Below are 24,176 nucleotides of genomic sequence, written 5' to 3' on the forward strand. Positions count from 1 at the left end.
GACCTATTTGTAAACAATAACAATATATAAAATTTACTTTTTGAAGTCTCATGTTGAAGAAATTTAGTTAGAAATGAATGAACACTTTGCCAAATGAAGTCTGAATTGGAACTATATTGTCATAATATTAAAATAATATTACCAATGCCTCCACCAGCATGAGGAGGGGCTCCAAAGCGGAAGGAATCAATGTATGCCTTAATTTTCTCCAAATCTAGGAAAAAAAACAAACAAACAAACTCAAAAGCCCAACATAATTTATCATTTTATTTAGTAACTCAAAAAAAAGTACTAAGCAATAATTATTGTTCAGTAAAGATTAAAACAAATAACTATGTTTCTGAGAAGTCTTTAAAAGGTTTAAAATGTGCTTTTTTCACAATATACATTACTCTCCCAAATATATTTAAGTTGTTTACCAATTCCATGATGTAAGGCTCTCTCTGTTAGCAGCTGAGGATCATGTATTCTCTGAGCTCCTGACAGTATTTCTTCTCCCCTCATGAACATATCGTAAGAGTTGGACTGCTTCTGCAGGGCAAAGCAAACACACAAGAAAACACCACTCTTCTAGTGGCTATCATTCTATTTCCATTACTCATATGAGAGAAAAAAAAATCTCTGTTGTTCAAAGAGCAAGGCCATTTCCCCCTAAAATTAATGATGCAATCTGCTTCAATGAACACAATTTGTTTCTCCAAAACAAGATTAAACTAGTGAGAGCAGAATAATAACTTCTTCCTTCCCTCTATCAGATTTTATAGCCCCCTCCTCTAACACGTTCCAATAACAAATCAGAGCACCATATCTAACTTGTAAGAAGTAGTGCCGATTCTCATTTCACTTTATCATCTGAAATGTTTTTAAGTATGATACAATTTTGAGACATTTTTGGAACTTCAAATTATAGTAGTCTTTCTAATTTAGATTTTTAAAAATTTTAACAAAAGTAAATTGAACATCAGTTTACCATAGCTTAACTTCTCTTATCATGTTTTAACTTACTTTCCCTGTCTTCCAGTAAACCAATGGTTCTCAAAGTATGATTCCTGGATCAGGAGCCTCAGTATTACCCAGAACTTGTTAGAAATACAAATTATTAAGCTCCTTCAAGACTAACTAATCAGAAAGTCTGGCGATGGGGCCCAGTCATCTGTGTTTTAAAAAGCCCCCCAAGTGATTCTGATGCACACTGAAGTTTGGGAAGCACTGTAATGGAAAAACAGTAAAAGGTCAAAAGACAATACCAATTAAATGAACTTCCAGGACAAAATGTTGTTTTTTTAGTTCAAAGTCAATGATAATAATATGCACTATAGTCTGCAAATCTAATGATCCTATTTATTATTTATATGGCATTTCTTCTTCATAAATCTTCAAAAAATGAACCATGAAAATGATTTTTAATGTAGGCTTTGGGACTAATTTTCTGGAATATTCAAATTTCATAATATCATTCTGACCTGAATTGGCAGAAACTAGTAGTAATATATATAGTGGCCCATCAAAATTGCAAATTACTGATGAAAACCATTATTCCCATTGTACAATTTAACAAAGTCACAATAAAGCTTCCCTCCCCCCCCCCATTATTTAAAATAAAATTACTTACGGGATTTCTTGGGTCAGGCATGGTATAGAAAGGTCTGACAGCCAATGGATATTTATCAAGAATATAAAAATCTGTATCATACTATAAAAAAATGATTAAAATAAATTAAAAAAATTTTTAACCAAAGTAAAAATAAGGCTAACATTTTGGTAATTGTCTTTTTAAAAATAAGTTTTGTCTTCAAAATTACTATAATTACACTGTATATACAATAAATATTCTGCTTCTTTCAAGGAACATCTGTATCCTATGGTATTTTGCCATCATGTTATAAATTTCTCTAATAATTAATTTTTGGGAGCCTTTATTATTCAATAATAGTTCAAATATTGTTTTCTTTCTTTTTTTTTTTTTGGATATGTAATCTCTTTATAATTTCTTCCCCATTAAAAATTATGCTGCAATAAAGTGATTTTCATTTCTTTCCTTTGTTAATCTAATTTCAGATCCAATTTAACTTTTGTTAAATTATTCTAAATCTCTTTGGGTTTTACAAAAACTATATTAAATCTATAAATTATACTAGGAAAAACTGGCATCTTTTACAATATTCATCTTCAAAAAAACCTCGATTATTTTCCCAATAATTTAAAATTTTGTACAGACATCTAAAAGAAATCTGGTAGTTTTCTTCAAATGAAAACTATAATTGAAATAAATCAGTAACATTAACATGAAGTTATGACATTTTTGTTAGAAAGAATAATTATTATATGATCCAGATTTAATGAAAAACAATCACATTTCAACGGTTTTGATGCTAACCATTTTGCTACAACTCAAGCACAGAGGGAAAGTCAATAGAGCTGACAAACCGGAACCAGCTCTGCTGAAACAGCACTTTAAAGGTGTAAACTCAATACTGCAGTTTCAGAAAGAAGTGAGCTCCCCAGTCTTGAGTACAACCAGCAGGAGGAGCTCAAGGTCTGTCTTCATTCACACACAATTCTTTGTATTTCTTGGAAGATCACACTAAATTCAGCTTTTATCTTCTTTCAAGTTTTAAAAAATGAGATAGGAAAGCAGCAGAGGCAGAAAAGAAAACTCATTCACCTTCAAGTCCCATTAATCAGTGAGGGTACTCAGAAAATATTGTTTATAAATAATTTCAAATCATCTTGAGGTCCTTTCTGACTAACCTGACAGTCTGATACAGATACTACTTTTAGGGATACCTCAGTACAACTTAGTACAAAAATCAAATAATGAGCTAATCAAACTTACTCAGCAAAGCTTGTCTGAATATTTTTTATTTCTCCAAGAATTAAAAAAAATCTATCAGCCTCCTTGGTTTTTTAATTTATTCTGGAATCTTAACATTCTGGAAGACTGTCCCCCCTGCAACTGTTCTTTAGTACCAGATTTAGAAAAAGAAACCCAGCATGTAGTCCTACCTTTTCCTTCACCAAACGACCCAACAGTTTTTCATTTGGTGTACTGAAGAAAAAAACAAAACCAAAAAAACTCCATGAAATTAGATATTTGAAGATCAAATAGCAACTTTAAATAGTTTTAAGTTAATAAGGCACCTCTTCTATTTGAGGTTCTCAAAGGATAAAAAATGTGGACAAAATACATAATTGTCTATCCCGCTCTTTTTTAAAAAGGCAATTACAGTGACTTAACATTTAGTAGGTGCTACTCAAAAATATTTAAATAAAATGATAAACAGATTTAATAATTCACAGATTCAGAAATAACATGGATGAATAATTTCCCACAATTATACATAATAAAAGTTCACTATAGCAACATAGGCTACATTCTTGCCATTAAGTAGTTCTACTTTAAAATCATCTCTTTTTTGTCACTCTTTAAGTTTATTTGTTTTGAGAGAGAGAAGGGGCAGGGAGAGAGCAGGGAAGCAGGGAAGGGGCAGAGAGAGGAGAGTGAATCCCAAGCATGCTACATGCTCAGTGCAGAGTGACATGGGGCTCGATCTCACAACCGTGAGATCATGACCTGAGCTGAAATCAAGGTCAGATGCTTAACTGAATGAGCTGCCCAGGTGCCTCTAAGTTACTCTTTATCAAAGGTTTATAAAACAAAAATCAGTATTTCCAAGTCTTTAAAATTTAATAGTGTTATATAAACCTATTAAATTTCTATACCTAAGAGGCTGTTACTTTAGCTTCTATCCTATGTAAGAACAATTGCCAAAATAATCAAGAAAATATTGCTCAGCTTAAAATAATTACAGAATTTATAGTTTGCTTTAAAATGCAATCTAGCAACAAAGGAGATGCTTAAAGCCATAAGTGCGTATTACTGTTAAAGAAACAAAAATAAAGAGTTTTGAGCAAAATACGCTTAAAAAAAGCCCTAAAAAAGACAACCACCACCCCTTGCACTCCTACATCCGTACAAATTATTGTGAGGGGTTAAATATTTTAACTTAAGAACTTTTGAACAAAATATAAGTACCGTAGATAGTAACTGCTTTATTAAACCACATAATTTGCTTCAAAATTATAAGATATATGATGTGAATTTAGATAGCATAATACCATATACCAAATAAAGAACAGATATTTTTATAAGTTTGGAGATCGTAATTTTACGCCCTAATCCTGTGTGGTGATGGATTTAGACTGCTGTCTACCCTCTCTAACACAATGACTTAGAAAGAGAACTAACATATTAGATGACAAAATCATAGGCAGTAGTCACTATCTTTAAAGTGTTACAAATATGGGGTAGGTGGGGACAAAAAAATGGTCTTTATAAACAAAACTATCGAAGCTCAGGCAAACCACATCAAACAACATTTTATTTCAGATCACACATTAAACAAACCAGGATCATGCTCTATACCAAAGTTAATAAAACTGAGGTTTATTACCTGGGTGAAAAAAAGATCATCACTCATTAATATACTCATTCTTTCATATCTTAAATCTAATTTACTAAAAATTTAAAAAAATCACAAAGTCAAACCTCAGATCTTCTTCATCTCCCATTTCGATTCCAGCTTCCCTAAGCATAGCCAATGCTTCACAATACTCCAGTCTTAAAGTTGGCTCCAAAAATTTGAATGGCTCACATGGGAATTGTTTATTCACTGTCCGAATTTCAGTTTGAAACCTATTTGTACAATGATGCAGTTAATAAAAAAAATATATGAAGTGTTTTCTCCACAAGAGGTCACTGTGGCAACACATAAAAATTTTACTGATACTGATGAAATAAGGAGCATATAGTTCTATTCTTCTACACACTTGATATATATATTTTTTAAAACAAAGAAACATTTTTAACATTTCACAGGAGTCATTATATGTGCAACAATGAGTAAAGGGCAATCTGAGTAGGTTCAGTGGTGGTAGCAGTAGCAGCTCCATGGTCAGCCAAGTGCCTTCTTCAGGTGAACCACTCAGCCCCACAGACGCTTCTAGCTGTCTGGGGAGCCCATTCCCTAATGGCCGGCTGATGTAGACCCAAGAGTCTACTGCACGTACTCTTAGTTCTATGTGTTCTACTGATAACAAATTTTTAAATTCAGAGGCAACTCAAAAGAAAATGCTTTTAGAGTAATGTTGTTTTGTGTAACATCAGCCTCAATACAAAAATTGCCTTGGGGGCTTTTAGGTTCTTCTGTAGTAGTGGCAACAGCTAAGAAAAAAACACCTGGTAGGTGTTAAGTACCTATGTCATACAAAATCATTCTTTGAATCAGTGTATGCACCAGGAAACAGTGTTATCAACAAATTCTTTATGTTAAAGACAAAATTTAAATACTCAAAATATTTAACACCTTTCTCAGTCTCATCTTGTTTTGCCACCCCAGTGGTATTAAAGGATTAAAAACCATAACTTACACCAGTTAACACTGTTAGTAATATAAAATACCCATTTTATGAGGCATTAAAAGGAGCTTTTTAATCCTTTAACACTTGTTATCATCAAGGTAGATCAAATTAATGAATACTTATCTTCCCCCACCCCCATTATACTGTAAGTTTGTAAGTGCCAATTTCCCATTTTAATAACCACTACAGTATAGTGTCTAGCCTTTAAACAACAGGCACAAGACAAATATTTACTGCAACTAATTGTGGAAGATCCTATTTTAGTAAGATTTAAAAAGCATATCTTTGCTATTTATGGATGAAATGATAGCTGGGATTTGCTTCAAAATAATAGGGGGTGGGAGAAATGGGTAAACAAAATTGGCCATGGGTTAACAATAGTTGAAACTGGGTGATGAGTACATGGGGGTTCATTAGGCCAATCTTTCTATTTTGTATGTGTCTTGAAATTTTATGTAACCAGTAGGATTGAAAAGTATGTTTATATTCCATGAAAGCAGTAGAAATTAAAACATTATCATCTCCTGATTAGTCTTAAAGACTTTCATGGGAGCAATAAAGCTTAGCCATTGATTTATTAAAATCTTTTTTTTTTTAAATGTTTTATTTATTTTTGAGAGAGAAAGAGAGTACAAGCTGGAGAGAGGCAGAGAGACAGGGAGACACAGAATCCAAGGCGGGCTTGGAGCTGTCAGCACAGAGCCCGATGTGGGGTTCGAACTTGTGAACTGCGATCATGACCTGAGCCAAAGTCGGACGCTTAACTGACTGAAGCCACCTGTGCACCCGATTTACTCAAATAGTGATGTAATAAGAAGGGTTAAGAAGATCCCAATAATTGATCTTTAATTTTTTAAAAAAATTTTTATTTTTGAGAGAGAGAGAGAGCACAAGTGGAGAAGGAGCAGAGAGAGGTGGAAACACAGAATCTGAAGCAGGCTCCAAGCTCTGAGCTGTCAGGACAGAGCCTGATGTGGGGCTTGAACTCATGAACTGTGAGATCATGACCTGAGCCGAAGTCCGATGCTTAACCAACTGAGCTACCCAGGTGCCTCCCCAAAATTGATTTTTAAATTGCCTTTCTTTGCCTTGGATATTAATCCCCATTCGTTTCTATTAATGGTAATACAAAAATATAACTACCAATATTTTAAAATACATTTGTATATTATTCTATGAGAAATAAGTACTAAGGATAATCATGAGAGGGACATGACACAAGCTAGGTAATCCAACTTAAAACTGACACAGAAACTTAAAATTACTAAATGACTTAATATAAAAAGGCTTTTCTTTCTAGGTTGCCACCTTAAGTCTACTTGAAAAAGTCTAGTGATGATGGTGTCTAAGTCTCTAATTTGTAAACAAAGATTTGATTAAACCCAAGGGCCCAATTCATGCTTGATCTGTTATTACAAAAACCAAAGTGGAAATTTTATATTCTAGTATTAAAGAGAGAAGATATCAAAACCCAAAATAAACAGACGTCAGAAACTTTCTTGAGTTATAAATGTGAAAAGAAAATGAGAAAAGCTCTGTTCCTTCACTGTAGTTTCAAATGGTATTTTATTTTATAAGGAAACATTAGTTGTCCCATAGATTATCTGAATGAAAATTGCTTTAAATAAACTGTACTGAAATGTTTCAGACAACTAAGGTTAAAAAAAAAAAGGCTTTCTACAATTACGTAGTCATCAAAGTAACAATGCAATGCAGAGAACACCTGGAAAATATTGGTGCTTATGCTACAAGATTTTTGTAAGATCAATGATTAATTTAGACTTGCAATGGAGTAAATAAGACTCACAGTATTTTCTGAATCCCTTTTAAGTATCAATGACGCATATCCAAATACACCAACAATTAACAGTTAAATCAGTACTCTTCAAATAAAAACTTCAAATACAGTCCTTTGTCAGTTATCAAAGCATTAGATAAGTCTACTCTAGCCTAATATTTAAGTACTGTTTCAAATATGGAGAAAGGAAAAAAAAGACTCTTGATCTTACTAAACTTATTTTCCATTTTCTTTTCCTATTTTCTTGGTGTTAAACATCATCACAAGTAAACAACTTTCAATGACCTTTAAGGGAGAAAGTATTTGCCACTTTAGAGGGTATACCTAATGTGAACATTTTACATAATTCAATTTTTTGAACATCCTGAACATGTTTATTAACTTTCTATAAGATTCTTATCAGCACATTATTATTATTACCACTACCAGTTTGTTAATAAACTGTTATAAAGGTAATATAGGCTGCATTTCTTTCAGACATTCAGGATGTAACATAAAGGGAAAAATATAGTTAGGTTGGTTCACAATCTGGTAAACTTCTCCACCAAAATGAGGTTAACTAGCTGAAGTCCAAGCTGACTTGGATCTAGAAGTACTAGTTTGAAGTATACATTTTTTCACTAATTAACTACTGATCATCTAAGTGACACGTTTCAATTCATGAATTGCTTTATTTTGAAGAACTCAAACTGATTAGACATTAAGTCCACATAGGGATATAAAATATGTTTTTACCTTTCTTGGAGTCCTTTGAATATTTGTACTAAGGTGTCAGCAATTTCTTCCACAACTTCATGGTAATGGTAATTAAAAGCCATTTCAATGTCCAAACCAACAAATTCAGTTAGATGTCTGTGGGTATTTGAGTCTTCAGCTCTGAATACTGTAACATTAATAAAAGAAACAAACAGTAAACGGAAATTTTGGGAATTTGGAAATTTTGGGACTTAAACATAAAATTTTATTTACTAGTACTCAAATGGTATGATTTTCATTATCATTATAGGGTTTTGGAAAGACTTTTGATAAGCCATCTGTTTCAGCATTCTCTTGGACAGCAAGTTCATTATCAACTCTTAAAATCATGTAGTAAAAGCTGTAACAAATGTAAATTAATAAATGAGGCTCAGGAGAATCCCGAGGGAGTGCAAGATCCTGAAGAGCCTTCTCAGTAATTAAAAATAGGTCCAACAGTGAGTTCTTCTCAATTTTATTAAAACTTGACTCAAGCTAAATGAAATTTGTAAAAATGAAATAACATTATATATATTCTAGCCATTACCTCAGTCCAGCTCTTATTGTCCACACTGTACTGTCCTCCTTTCCCAGTCTTCCTGACTCTAGCTCTGCTCCATCTTTTCTACAAATATTCCTATAACACATCCTTGCTCAGTAATTAACTAATTAACTACTGATCATCAATGGTTCCCAAATGGTGACTGAATTACAAAAAATCTAAAACCTTTATGTTTTTATAATTTAATCTTACCCTATATTTTCCATTTCTTCTTAACACTAACTAGTCTTATTTTTTATTTTCTCCCATGCTCTTTACTCATTCTGCTTCTGTTAACTAGAAAATGTAGTCTGTCCTTAAAGCCCACTTCAGTTTGCATTCTCTTTTCTGGTAACTCTAGCAAATTCCATCTTCTCCCTCTTTTTACACTATCTATACTACATAATTAACACCAATCTGCTGATTGTACACAGCACAATCTGATTATTCACTGTGAAAATCAGTTGATTATTCCCTGAGACTGCAATATGTATGCATGTCTTATTCTGTCTGGGGAGCAGGGACAATGTTTATTCCCTTGTCACTCAAAACATGGTCTGCAAATCAGCAGCATCAGCAGTACCTGGGAGCTTGTGAGAACTGCAGAATCTCAAGCCTCCCTCTAGACCTAACGGTCAGAATCTGTATTTTAACAAGATCTTCAAGTGATTCATGTGCACATTAACATTTGAGAAGTGCCGGTTGATTTTTCTTTTATGTACATGTTATCTAGCACAAGGCTATGTATGCAGCATACATTTAAAAAATTAGTTAATAAATCCAGAAAATTAACACAATTAATGCTCTTGCCAGTTTCTAACAGCAGGTATTTAATTTTTATTTAGCTACCAAAAAACTTATATATATAAAATAACTTGGTAAGTTTTACAGAATGAAGCAAAGCTGGTTTTTGCTTATAATCCACTTTATTAAATAATCTGCCACATGATTATGTGTCCATGCTTAACTTTAAGCCAATATTTCTTAAAAACCATGTCAACATAACCAAGTAAATATCAGATATTTCTTGTTAATAAATTCTAATGGACTTTATAGCACATTCTCAATACTAAGAACAGTACAAACAATAATACTAAAATAGAACAGCTCTGAAATAAAATTGGTAGCAGAGTATACAGAGGTACATTTGTAAGCTTACAACAGTAGTAAGGGGTTATCAAGGACAACAAATTACATTTTTCAAAAGATCGCAACTACTTGTTCTTTAGTGTTCATGGAGAGTTGAGAGTCCAAACAGGAGCTAATTACACCTAAATAATAATAAATAATATACTCAGGTATATTTCAGAGGGCATATATTATCAAAGCATGCATTTTTAAAATGAGATCTTCCTAGGCAAACATTTTCTTCAGCAAACTTCTGTAGGGATATCAAATGGTTATGCATCTATTCACATAAGCGATGTTCAACTACTTAAAGAACTATTGAGCATACAATTTTGTGGGGGGGGGGGGAATTTCTACCTAAGCACATTGTCTTTTTTCCCTAAAAGTCTAGTGGCTCCCCCCTCCAAAAAAAATTGTTTTAAAGTTTATTTCTTTCGAGAGAGAACAAGACAGAGTGAGTGTGAGAGAGCTCACCAGCAAGCATGGGGGAGAGACATGAGACAAGAGACAGAAACAAAGAATCCCCAGCAAGTTCTGGCTGGCTGTGAAGCCCAACCTGGGGACTCAAACTCAGGAACTATGAGATCATGACCTGAGCCATAATCCAGAGTCAGATGCTTATTAACCCACTAAGTTACCCAGATGCCCCAAGTTTTTAAAGTCTAGTGTTTACATAGCCAACATATAAAAGGATTTAAGCTTTCAAAATGTCTGTACCTAGAGGCACCTGAGTGGCTTACTCGGTTGAGTGTCCAACTTCGGCTCAGGTCATGAGCTGATGGTTTGTGGCTTTGAGCCCTGCATCGGGCTCACGGCCATCTGTGCAAAGCCTGCTTCAGATCTTCTTTCCCCCTCCCTCCCCATCCCCTGCTTGCATGCTCTCTCAAAAATAAAATAAACATTAAAAAACAACAATAATAAAATATCTGTATGTAAAATGTGTTCCTAAAACCATAACTACAGTACAATTAATAAATTTTGAGAAAACCATAACCACCAACACCTTACCCGGTCCAATACAGAAAACCTTCTCAAAATCAGCACAAATACACATTTGCTTGTACAGCTGTGGGGACTGGGCCAGGTATGCATTATTTTTAAAATAGGACACAGTAAATACATTGGCTCCTCCTTCACTGGCAGCTGAAATGTAAACATTTTTGTTATTATAAATAACTGTGAGCTTATCAATGCAAAGTTCTAGTAAAAACAGTTTACATACTTTTGGTTTAAGTATTTCACTTAAAAAAAAAAAAACTGGAAAATCAAAAATTGCAGAGAAACCATAGTCTATGTAAGTCTTATACCTGGTTCTAAACAGTTCATATTTAGATCAGATTTACTTCTTTGGCTATCCCTTCATTTTACTTTTTTGGATATATACACTCCCTTTCTGCATCAATTTCAAATCTATTAAAGCTACTGTAGAAGGCCAAAATATTTTTTAAAAAAGGAGAAGATATTCTTAATGATTCTATCTTAATGATTGTATTCTATCAAGAATACAATGTTCAATTCTTGATTTATAACTGCCATTTGTAATACACTTTTTAGTGTTATGTAAGCAACTTAAAAAGAGTTAAATGATTAAAATAAAGTTCTCATATAAGAATGAAAATTAATGAGATTTTCTAACTTGTAGTATTTAGTAGTATTACAATGCAGTTTATACAAAACAAAATTGCAATACCAATTTAGAAAGAAACCTACATAATGAAAGTAGTTTCTAGTGCAACGTATGTAACAACAATCTTGTTTCATGTGCTACTGCCTAATTTTATAATCACTACCACATAATGACTTCTGAAAGGAGATGTTGTATTATTGGTGTCAGTGATATGTGACTGCTGCTATATAGCAGTCTTCAAAATAAAAAGTCTCATAGCAATAAACCTTAAGGGATAGTCGGGATTCTCAAATTAAAAAAAATTAATATTAAGCAGCTCGGGGAGAGCAAATTTATTTTTAAAAATTAAGAGAAATCTCTTAAAGCATACCTGAGATAATTTTAGGAGTCTGGATCTCCACAAAACCCTTGTTAATTAAAGTTTCTCGGAAAAGCTGGCAGATACCAGACTGGAGACGGAAGACTGCCTGACTAGTTGATGTCTAAAAGACAACAATAAAATCTAATGAAATCAATTCCACACATTAACTGAGATGGAGTTATTTTCTAATCAGGCCACCTGCCTGGAAAGTTCGCAGAGGAAACACTTCATTGTATGAGAGAAAAGTTAGGTCAGATGACAATTAGCATAAGGATATATTTTTCATATTACAGGAGAATGGCAATTTTGCCTTTTAAAATCTCCAATGTCTCCAACTCGACTTTGCTGAGAGTCTATAAGAGATTAGAGAGTAGTTTAGACATAAACTAAGACGCTCAAAAGATTTCAAGTACACAATACTTTCCAAAATGTGAAGTCAAAGTAGGGGTTAAAAATGTGAATGCTTACAAGGGCCAGACAAATAACATAAATGGAATAAATGAATGACACTTCCTGAGTGGTACAGGGCATAGTAGAGGACATAATGCCCCGTCTGGAGTGCTAGGTAATGTTGCCATGCCACAGTATTGCCAGATTTACTTCCCACTTTTTAAGAAAAGCCATCTTCATTTAATGTGCAAATCCCTACTTTAAAACAGTAGCAGTGAATTTAAATGAGAGAAAAAAAAAAAAAAAAGATACCCAAGAAAAATACTACTGGGGCCAAATTCTATAGGCACAACCAAAAACTTGTGGGAATACATAGCATGGACAAATAGAGTATGATGTCTAACTACTGTGGCCAAAATTATGAAAAACCTGAGGTTTCTAGGCAGTATCAAGGACTTTTGATTATTGTTACAGCCTCTTCTATAGAGACTACAGATGAAAATAAAAAAGGAAGTGGGACAAAAAAGCAAATACTCAGGGGAAATGTTAAGAGTGTACAATAAAGGTAGACCCATATGATTGCAGAAAAGTTGGAAAGAACTCTTAAGGTGACAAAGAATTTAAGCTTTAGGTAGAATATTTAAGGAGGAAGATGTGGTCAAAACATACAGAAAGATGACACTGGTTTTACTACAATAATGAAACCATTGAACTCTTTCACTTGCAACCAAACCAGAAAGGGAAACAGAAGACCTATGAGATTACTAAATAAACCACAGGGGCCAACTACTTCTTTTATTAATTCTGTGCTCAGATCAAATTCAAAGGATTGAGGCATTAATTACTAATCTCTACCTGGTCATTCTAAAATGTGCATACAATTTCTTGCACAATTTTGTAGTGATATTAATGGTTATGTTCTTACTTACTAACTTGTCAAAAACAGGTATCACTTGGGAGCAAACCCATTTATTGGCTTCATGTTCCTTTGTCATTTTAAAATAATGCAAGTCAATATCCCATGAATTACTGCTCCACGGTCCTTGTGCCTGCAATTCTTTTTAGGGGAAGGGTCAGTCAGTCAGTAAGGTACATTGCTTTCTGTATTGTCATATGTATAGGCAATGAGTTTTATAAACTTGAGACATGTATGGTATCCCTGCCCACCTTGATTTTGGCACAATCATGTCACTTAATAAATAAATGAGGCATACCCTGAGATCAATAACTCTGTTGTCTAATCTTGTATCCTGGTTAACAGTAGCTCTTCCTTCCTAAAAAAAGATGAAAAAACAGATTTTACTAATTTTTTTAATAACACAACACTTTAAGAAGCCATGCTTACTTTTAAGTGAGAATAGGTGTGCTTATGTGTGTTAATATTATACCCCCAAATCAGAATTCTGAGAAACAAGAAGCAGGGCCAGAGAGAAGCTACTGTTAAAAGAGACATGGAAAGAAGAGAAATGTGAATGAACAGAGGTCAATGCTTTCTTTACATCTCGCATTGCCTCAAAGCCTTGCCTCATTACTGGGACATGAGAAGAACTAACCACCTGTGCCTTTATTGATTCCTGGATATTACCTGGTAAAGACTGAAGGAACAGATAAAAGCTGATGGAGTAGTGGGTCTCAAAGTACGTTCTGGGCACCACTAAATGTCCCAAAGACACTTTCAGGAGTCCATGAAATCAAACCTATTTTTCACAATGACACATTTTCACTCTGTACTGAGTTTTTCTAAAGTTTCATGATGTGTGCTTTCACAACAGAATAAATGCAGAGGCAGGTAAGAGAATTTAATTGTTGCCTATTAAGTCAGACATTATAAAGATGTGTAGACACGTAAGACAATGTCACTCTTGCCACAAAATTATTTTTTGTTTTTGAAAATATTTTTCAAAAAGGTTATTTTTGTCATTCATATAAGATTATTATACATAAATACATGATATTACTGTTATTTTTAAAGAATTAATACTGAAAAATTTCCTGTTTTAACTTCTAATACTGCAAAATATTGACAGATATACCTACGAATATAAAAGTTTGTGGGGGCAATTATTTTTAGGAGTGTAAAGGGATCTTGAGATTAAGAAGTTTGAGAATTGTTGATGTAAAAGTAAATTTAGATAAAAAATGAAGCTCAAATCAAATCACAGATATCTTCACACAAAAGTAGTACATCAAGTTTTCAATGTTTTGTAAACTAAACATACAGAGGAAGCACAGTATTTCAAAAATATAGTTTTAACCTCTTCTTCCACCTCAGGCCGAACAGCATCATCCAGCTGCAAGGGCAGGCGGGGTTCAGCCAAACTGATCACATAAATCTGAAAGTGAGAGATTACCAAAAATATCATGAAGCACACAAAACCTGTTATCTTTGCTTTAAAAAAATCTGCAGTTGACTTAAATATGAAGGTATGTTTGCATACATCTTAACTGAAACTGCTTGCTAAAAATCAAACAAAGATGTACATGTTTTTTCACCTATAAAATGGGAATATTTCTTGTTAACATCCCTATGTTGTTGGAACAATGAGATAACACATATATTAACACTTTGTAAACACTAATATGCCTACCAATATGACAAATAAGTACTAACTGGAGTCAAGGGGCCTCAACTTAAGGCTTTGCTTTGTCACATAAAAGCTGTTGTTAGGCAAATCATTTAACCTCAGAGCTTCAATATCCTACTCTGTAAAATAAGGTCTGCAATGAGAATCAAATGGAGTAATGAATATGAAAACATTCTGCTCTTTTGTGGGAGCCATTAAACAAATGTGTTATTATCACTGTTAATAGCATTTGGCATTTCTACCACTAGGACCAAAGTCAACCCAACCCGCTGTACATCTCCTCCCTTTTCTCATTCTTTTCCCAAATATCCCTTCCTTACTTTATATCTCATTTCTTGCTGCTCTTCTGGGTTGGAAGCCACCACAGAAGGTATTCTTTTATGGTGTTAAAATTCCTTTTTATTTGTTAAATTCATTCACATTAATTGTACATTTTAGCACTAAAAAGCAGTTAGGTCATAAAGAATGAGCTAGGGTTTTTTTTGGCTAGTCTTAAAAACATGTTACCCTATTAGTTACTCCCAACTAAGCCTGGAAAACCTGTTAAAGCACAAAAGGGAAAGAGACCTTATTTAGTTAATTCAGGAAAGGAAATCATATTCTTCCAGTCAGTAGATCGCATTTAGCACTCAGCTCAGACTCTTCAAGAAAAAGTGTCAGAAGGATACTCCAGTCCTCCTTATAGTAAAATAGATTTGTCACCACCTCTATACTCAAGTTACAGTGTTTCCCTTTGATGAGTTAACAGAAACGTGATTTCCCATGCAAAGCTGGAGAATGGAACAGCTACTCCTTCTACTTTTATAACTAGTAGAAATTCACTTCATCAGGTTGTGAGTACTATGATCCCCATAACTTCACAGTGCTGGAAGAAAGTATGTACTCACTAACTGCTGGCTGAATAAATAAATAAATGATAGGAAAGAATCAGTGCTTCTTATAAGATCCTTTTTAGGATATGATACTTTATACTTTGTGAGATACTTTATAATTATTTCCATTAAAACAAAATTTGTAAGCTTTTTAGGCTTTATATTTCTCATTAACATTTATTAAGTATTGAATGCTAAATATTAGAGTATTTTAGTGTTTTGAGTTTATATTTTGAGAGAGTGAGTGCATGCATACACACAAGTAGGAGAGGGAGAGAGAGAATCCCAAGCAGGCTGTGTGCTGTCAGCACAGAGCCTGATGCAGGGTTCAATCCCACAAATCCCATGATCCCTCAGATCATGACCTGAGCTGAAATCAAGAGTCAGAAGCTTAACCAGCTGAGCCACCCAGGAACCCCAGGTAACTAGAATATTTTGGAAGTACATTTACTTGCTGTATTCACTAAAAATTTTTAATTAAAGTATTGAAAAAGAAGTGTTACTTGGAAGATAGGAGGTTGTTTTACTTGGTCAGCATACCCTTAGGTTGGTTTGCTTTTACTAGGTTACCTACTTCTTGGTGGGCTTAGTATGAAATGAAGCTTACACAAAGAGAACATAGTAATCTGACAAGTCAGTAATAAATATAAGATTTTTTCAGTCTTGAAGTGTTCCCATGATGACTCCAGTTAAATACAACCTAGTACTCCCAAATTAGTGTGCATGTATGAGTCTTTCTGCATCTGTCAGTCTCCCTGACTGCTCTCTTACACATGCTCACACACATGCAAACACACATACAGGGGTGAGAATGGGAAGGATCTACTCCTTAAGAAAAATTTAATGATGCATACTGTAGATACAAACTAGGCCTGGACCTGAGAACTGCAGGTTCAAAACTGCAAGGTTATTTCAAAAGTACTAAATATGTTTGAGTTCACTTACAGTATTTAAAAAAAAAATTTTTTTTTTAACGTTTATTTATTTTTGAGACAGAGAGAGACAAAGCATGAACTGGGGAGGGGCAGAGAGAGAGAGAGACACAGAATCGGAAGCAGGCTCCAGGCTCTGGGCCATCAGCCCAGAGCCCGATGCGGGGCTCGAACTCACGGACCGTGAGATCGTGACCTGAGCCGAAGTCGGACGCTCAATCGACTGAGCCACCCAGGCGTCCCTATTTTTTTTTTTTTTAATTTTTTTCACTTACAGTATTTTAGAAGTCAATGGTAATAAACACTTCTAGTTTTTTTGTCCAAGAACAAAATGAATGTGGGGTAAATCTTGTATGAAAGAAGTTATTGCTAGAATGTAAAACCAACACAGTTTTGCCTCTTTTGATTTCTCTATACTGTATATTATCAGAAATATGATGACAATAAGGAAATATAATCATTAAGAGTTAGTGTAATTAATCAACAATTAGAAGTTATTATCAGAAGAAAGTTCACAGTAAAGTAAATGCATAATAGCTTTTCAGACATGTTTTATATATTTTATATTTTTTAATATTTTTCCCCATGTGACTGTGGCAGATTGCAAAAATGGCTCCAATAATTCCTCAGGCTCCTGATTACATACCTTTTTTCAAAGATCCTGCCTTTCTTCCCATCAAGAGGTGGCATCTACTTCTCCATCCCTTAAATCTAAGTTTTTTCATGTGACTTGCTTTGACCAATGACATATTTAGCAAATGTGATACAAGGAGAGGCTTGAAAAGTGCTTACACACTAGGGCTTTCCTCTCTTGCTGCTGGGAACCCTTCTGGCACCATGCCAAGAAGACTGGGCTAGTCTGCTGGATGAAAAAAGGCCACAGGAAGAGATGTCCCAGAAATATCAGTAGGCCCCGTTGTTGTCATGCAGAGCAGATGAGCCATCTCAGATCGATGACCCTAACTGCCAGACATACGGAATCATGAGCAAATAAATACTTTTAAGTCCCTAAATACTGGGATGTGGTTTGTCATAATAAAAGCTAACTGATTCAGTAATCAATTTATAAAACTCAGTATTTTACACATCAACTCTAATTAAGAACATATAGATTTGACATGATTGTAAGAACCATTTAAATCTATTTCTGTACACAATTTTATATTTTGAAAAAAGTTACCTTTTGAACATGTAACTCTACATCTTGCTGTGTACAGCTTCCAATTTTTTGATTCACTTTTCTCACAACACCTTCTATGTCTACGATACTCTCTTTGTTGATGCTGTCAAAAGAAAAAATTTTCAACTTTAATCATCTCATCAGAGGTGTCAGAATTCATTTGGTGTTTCAACAGTAAAGCCGAATATATTAAACTCTTCTTTAATACAGTAAGCCACTTGAGATAAAGTCAGTCTATTTAACCTACTTACAATAAGCTATTATGTAGCACACCTTGTGAGATTCCTTGAAGAGATGATTTTCTAGATGCCATAATTTAGTTACCATTCGTAAAATACTCTGAACATAAATGGCAACAGGACTAGCACTGAATTGTGAAAAGTAGAAAAAAGTCTTTCAATTATTCATTAAAGAACATTTCCCTTCCTATAGTTGAAATTTACAAACATCAGCATTTCCTATAAGGAGAGGCATGGGCTTCAATTAATGCAATTATTGGTATGTAATGGAATTAAATAATAAAAGAAGGTAAACTGAAAATATTTCAAGGTAATAAAAAGAAGTTAGGTTGCAGCAATTAAGCCCTCATTGCCTATAGTTTCTGAGTACACACTGTCATTGGAATTATGGCAGACAGCCTATAGGATTGTGCAATCCCATTTAAGGATGTCTATATGAAGCTCAATATACATTAAATGGGTCTCCTATGCAGTTTAATTTTATAACAAACTTGAATTCTGAACATAAGACACTCAAATTCTGAAATATAAAATAGATGAGGTAGATTATTGAACTCACCAATTGATTATTTTTTGATCTCTAGTACATAACAAAGGGAGAAAGGGTATAATCCCAAATGGTGGTTCCTGTACAAAATGTACCAGTTTTACTTTTGTGTATATTATTGTGCTGACAGAATGTATCAATATATTTGTGGAAAAGGATTAAGATTTAACTTTCAGTTCTTGGAGAGTGATGTGGAGAACATCATGGTGGTTCAACTGGCCAAAACTATCAATGTAAAACTACCAATTAAAACTCTTTGGGGGGGTAACTGGAGCTGCTGAAGTAAGGTGAAAAGAGAAGGAAGGAAGAAAAATGTTAGATAACTGGGAGAGAGTGGAGTTCCTGACACAGCTGGCATAATACAAAGGGCAAACATGTATCAGGAAAATCTGTTCTGGACTCAACTGTTTATCTGCTATGTTATAAGCCCCAGTTACCTTTTATATTAACCTTTCATGGCTCAAGTTCCAACCTAGAATCCTGCAGAACAAATGACAAGAATCTAAACAAAACAAAAGAAAAAAAAAAAAAAGAGAGAGAAAGAAAAAAAAAAAAAGACAAGATTTAACTTTCACAAGAAAACTCTATTTATTCTGATAAGGAATTGGGTCCTTAGTAGTTGTAGTGCCATTTGACAAGATTTCAGAAATCCAACAATCCTTATTTTACCCACGAGAACACCACAATCCGTTTCAATGAACGTTTGCTCAGGGTTGGAAAGGATCAAAATGAGGATAATAGGAGCAAAGTGGTGAAGAAAGGAAGAAAAATTTTCCTTTTTTCACTTTACCATACTGGTTAGAATCCTATTGTGTCTGATACCAACTTTAAAAAAACAAACCAACAGCATACATATTTATTGCACTCTCTTAAGTCTCCTGCACTAGAACTAGTACCTAATACTAGCTAAAATCTTGTGCATTGAAGAAACTCAGAACTTATTGTGGCATACTGTTAAAGGGTTTTCTAACACTGGCACTCTAGGGTCACTGAATCTTCCTTCAGTGTGATTTCCACCTACCAGTCACTTCTGTTTGCATGAGTAAACTTGATACAGGCTTCGTGAGAATTCTGTTGCTTATCTTACACGTCTCCATGAGGAAGGCTTTTCGTTACTGATCACATTGTGCTTCATTGAGTAACCTGTCCAGCCCCAACTAGAGCTCCACTCTGCCACATTCCTGTTATGATCCTGGCCCTTTTGGGTCATCCCCTTGACTCCTTAGTCAGAAAATCTTCTTCAAGCTTACTCAAGTTAAACTACTCTCAAGATTGAGCACTAAGCTAATATCCTTTCAGAAAAAAAGCTGGGGTGTGATCAGACACTCTGCCCTACCTAATGGTCCAATTAAAGAAAACAAAATTTTCTTTCTCTCTCAAAAGTACCAGATGGCTTCTTCTATCCAGGACCTGAGACTTGTAACTAAGTCTAAGTCTACCTTTAGTACTTTATTTAATTCAGCAATATTATATGATAAAATACTTGAAGAGCTAGAGAAAAAAATAACCACCATTTTAAGCATAATTTCTAGTACCAAACAACTCACAAAAAGGACTTCTGAAAACCTAACTTAATTCTTAAACTAGGGCCAAAGATAAACTTCTATCACAAATTAGTCTACTGAACCAATCAGAAAGAAGGTAGAATTAACCAGATACAGAGGATGCTTATAATTTTTTTTTTGCCTTTCCAATCTCAGTATTTTCTTATTATACCTAGCAGCTATACGCTGTTAACAGATACTCTTTAAATACTCTTTATTATTACTCTTTTGATACTAGTAACACCATTCCATGATTTTTTAAAACCTTGGATAATTTAGCCCTACTACAGCTACATCCATATCTATATCCATCTAACCTTATTTATTTGTAGACATGAATGAACTCAGTGTAAAATACATTAAAACAAAACAAAGAGTCAAATTTGTAGAGAACAATCAGACCAGAACTTTCTAGTCAGCATTAATAAAGGGTTATAGAGGGTTTTACGTGTATGTATGTATATAACTAGAGTCAATGGAAGAGGGATAGGAATCTTTGAATAAGCTACTGCTAGTAGAAGGAGGATATTCTACTTTTAGAAAAAGTCTAATTTATATGATTTTAACTGATATTGTATGTTAAGATGGCTTAATACTTTATAGTATATACAGTATAGTTTGCTGTCATATAGAGACCCTATTAAGGTTTCAGCTTTACATTTTGAAACTAATATACCACTGTATCTTATTTTGAAAGAGGAGTATGTCTAACAGACAACTAAAAGCCTTGGGTTTTTAGAGGATATGGCAGGAAAAAAATCCACGGTGGAAAGCAGAGGAACTCCTGGGAACTATTTGATTGTAGAAGAAATGGATGAAGTAAATTAAACACATCTTTCGAAGAGCTAAGTCAGCTATTTTTATTATTATCACCACCTCCCAACACACATTACTACTGTGCTGTGTTCTGCACCTCTTCCATTTTCCAACCACCCTTCTGACCCTGCTTATAGTCACTCTACAAATAAGTTAAATTAGTTATAGCCTTGATATTAAAAATACCCTAATAAGGCTATCCTGTTCATGTTATCCACTAGAAACTGCCAACAATCAATTTAATAGTTTACTTCTTTTTAAAAAAAAAAAATTTTTTTTTTATGTTTTATTTTTTATATTTGAGAGAGAGACAGAGAGTGAGTAGGGGAGGGGCAGAGAGACAGAGACAGAATCTGAAGCAGGCTCCAGGCTCCAAGCTGTCCGCACAGAGCCCAACGCGGGGCTCAAACTCACAAACCGTGAGATCATGACCTGAGCTGAAGTCGGACGCTCAACCGACTGAGCCACCCAGGCACCCCTAATAGTTTACTTCTAACTTAAATTGTTTTTAGAAAATAAAATTTTAAAGAGCATCATTCTTTATATCAAGTATTTTATAAAAATATTTTGATTGGCTATCAAGTTATTTTTTTATTTTATTTTATTTTTTTTAAAACTTTTTTTTTTAACGTTTATTTATTTTTGAGACAGGGAGAGACAGAGCATGAATGGGAGAGGGTCAGAGAGAGAGGGAGACACAGAATCCGAGACAGGCTCCAGGCTCTGAGCTGTCAGCACAGAGCCTGACGCGGGGTTCGAACTCACGGACCGTGAGATCGTGACCTGAGCCAAAGTCGGACGCTTAACCAACTGAGCCACCCAGGCGCCCCTCAAGTTTTTTTTTTAAACAAATGATACAATGTATGAATAACTCAATTATAAAACATGCAACTTCGGAGAAAAACAAACAGTACTCAGGTATCTGAAGGAATAAAATCCCATCTTTCTACCACGACTGCCATATAGTTTACTACTTAGGGCCTCACCAATAACCTCAGGGGCACTTTTATTATCTGTTGTTGTTATCTTGAGTATCAATTTTCATAACTATATTATCTAAAAAGCAACAAACTAAAATAGATGCTCATAGTAATGGCCCTGTCATTAAAAAAAACTCAAAACTGGGGGTGCCTGGGTAGCTCAGTCAGTTAAAGGTCCGACTCTTGATTTCAGCTCAGGTGATGATCTCACAGTTCATGAGATTGAGCCCCATGTCAGGCTCTGTACTGACAGATTCTCTCTCCCTGGGGTTCTCTCTCCCTCTCTCTCTGCCCCTCCCTCCCCCAAACCTTAAAAAGGAAGAATGCGTAAAAAAAGACTTCAAAGATTCTGTTAAAAAATTGTTAGAACAGTTTCAGTACTTGAAGGAGGTAAGCTTCATAGTCTAAAATAGTGTACTAATGAGTAATGCCTTACTCTTCAATGTTGCCAAAACATTTTTAAAGTTCGCAGCTTATCTCTGTAGTGCACTGAATTCTTACTCTCAAGTCTTTGCTCCCCTATGGTAAGTATTCATCCACACCTTTGCCATGGCTTCAAAGTATACAGAAAGTACTTCTTTGTCTTGTGGCTTTGGGTTTGGCCATATGAGTTGGTTTATATGTCAGTAGATATGATACCGGTAAAGGTTTGAAATGCACTTGTGCGGCTGAACTTGCCCTTTAGCATTCCTGCTTTTCTCCATAAGATCATCCCTAAAGATCATTCCTAAAAGGAAACTGAGAAACACAAGGAGCAGACCAGGACACAAACCACAGCTTCAAAACAAGCCTAGATGAGCTGAGCTTTAGCTCAAATATAAGAGCAAGAAATCAAGGTTTATTGTTGTATGCTGCCGAGTTTTTAAAAAAGTTTTTTTTTTAATGTTTATTTTGAGAGACAGGGAGAGAGTGAGAGCATGCAAGTGAGGGAGGGGCCGGAGGGGGTGCAGAGGATCCAAAGACGGCTCTGCGCTGACAGCAGAGAGCCCCAAGCGGGGCTTGAACTTGTGAACCACGAGATCATGACCTGAGTCAGAGTTGGACACTCAACTGACTGAGCCACCCAGGTGCCCCTAATAATTTTTTTACTGTTGGTAAAGTATACAGTACATAAAACTTACCATTGTAACCACTGTTAGGTGTTTAATTCAGTGGCACCACCACCACTATCCATTTCTAGAACTTTGTTATTATCATATAACTCTGTACTCATTTAAACAATTAACTCCCCATTTACTCCACCCCTCCCCCCAAGCATAGCTACTGGTAACCTCTATTCTACTTTCTGTCTGTATGAACTTAACTACTCTAGGTACCTCAGGTATGTGGAACCATGATATCTGTCCTTTTGCGTCTGACTTATTCCACCCAGCACAGTGTTTTCAAGGTTCATCTATGTTATAGCTTGTATCAGAACTTCATTCTTTAAGGCTGAATAAAATTTCATTATATGTACATAAAACATTTTATTCATACATTCCTGTGCTGATGGACATTTAGGTTGTTTTCCATTTGGGTTATTGTGAATAATGCTGTTATGAATAATAGCATACAAGTATCTGTTTGAGGCCTTGCTTTCAATTCTTTTGGGTATCTGTCTAGAAGTGGAATTGCTGGATCATATGATAATTTTATGTTTAACTTTTTGAGGAACCACCATAGTTTCCACAGCAGCAGTGCCATTTTACACTTCCACCAGCAATGCATGAGGGTTCCAATTTCTCTACATCCTCACCAACACTCATTATTTTTCTTTTCTTTTCTTTTCTTTTTTTTTTTTTGATAACAGTCTTCTCAATGGGTATGAAGTGATATCATTGTGGTTTTGGTTTGCATTTCCCTGATGACTAGTGATACTGGGCATCTTTTTATGTGCTTATTGGCCATATGTATATCTTCTTTAGAGAAATGTCTATTCAAGTCCTTTGTCCATTTTGGAACTGAGCTGTTGTTATAAGTTATTGGAGTTTTTATATATTCTGGATATTAATTCTTTATTAGATATATGATTTACAAATATTTTTTCCCATTCTGTGGGTTATCTTTTCACTCTCTTGATAGTGCCCTTGGATGCACAAAATGTTTTAATTCTGATGATGTCCAATTAATCTAGCTTTTTTGTTACCTCTGCTTTTGGTGTTATACCTAAGAAATCACTGCTAAATCCAATGTCATACAGATTTTTGGCCTATGTTTTCTCCTAAGAGTTTTCTAGTTTCAGCTCTTGTATTTAGGCAGTTGATCCATTTTGAATTATTTTTATTTCTGGTGTACAGTGTATATCCAGTTTGGCATATGGATATCCAGTTTTCTCAGCACCATTTGTTGAAAAGATGGTCTCTTTCCCATTAAGAAGTCTTGGTATACTTGATGAAAATCAATGGGCCATATATACCACGGTTGATTTATGGGGTCTCTCTTCTATACCATTGGGTTATGTGTCTAGTCTTATGTTAGTACTACAAACTTTTGATTACTAT

The 24,176-nt window shown here is 34.5% G+C and overlaps 1 protein-coding gene across 4 annotated transcripts in view; it reads right to left on the reverse strand.

Annotated features, from left to right (window-relative positions):
• Positions 1-24,176, reverse strand: part of DARS1 (aspartyl-tRNA synthetase 1) — a 63,311-nt gene that overhangs the window by 3,280 nt on the left and 35,855 nt on the right. For all 4 annotated transcript variants that reach the window (XM_042994369.1, XM_015545088.2, XM_007098848.3 and 1 more), the window contains exons 5-15: positions 17,571-17,673; positions 14,257-14,334; positions 13,216-13,275; positions 11,621-11,732; positions 10,632-10,766; positions 7,955-8,102; positions 4,550-4,696; positions 3,007-3,049; positions 1,613-1,693; positions 420-531; positions 143-214 (exon numbers count right to left, since the gene is read on the reverse strand). In XM_042994369.1, coding sequence (XP_042850303.1) covers positions 143-214; positions 420-531; positions 1,613-1,693; positions 3,007-3,049; positions 4,550-4,696; positions 7,955-8,102; positions 10,632-10,766; positions 11,621-11,732; positions 13,216-13,275; positions 14,257-14,334; positions 17,571-17,673 — 1,091 coding nt within the window. The remainder of the gene's footprint in view (positions 1-142; positions 215-419; positions 532-1,612; positions 1,694-3,006; positions 3,050-4,549; positions 4,697-7,954; positions 8,103-10,631; positions 10,767-11,620; positions 11,733-13,215; positions 13,276-14,256; positions 14,335-17,570; positions 17,674-24,176) is intronic.

Source organism: Panthera tigris, chromosome C1 (assembly GCF_018350195.1).
Source record: "Panthera tigris isolate Pti1 chromosome C1, P.tigris_Pti1_mat1.1, whole genome shotgun sequence".
Lineage (NCBI taxonomy): Eukaryota > Metazoa > Chordata > Mammalia > Carnivora > Felidae > Panthera > Panthera tigris.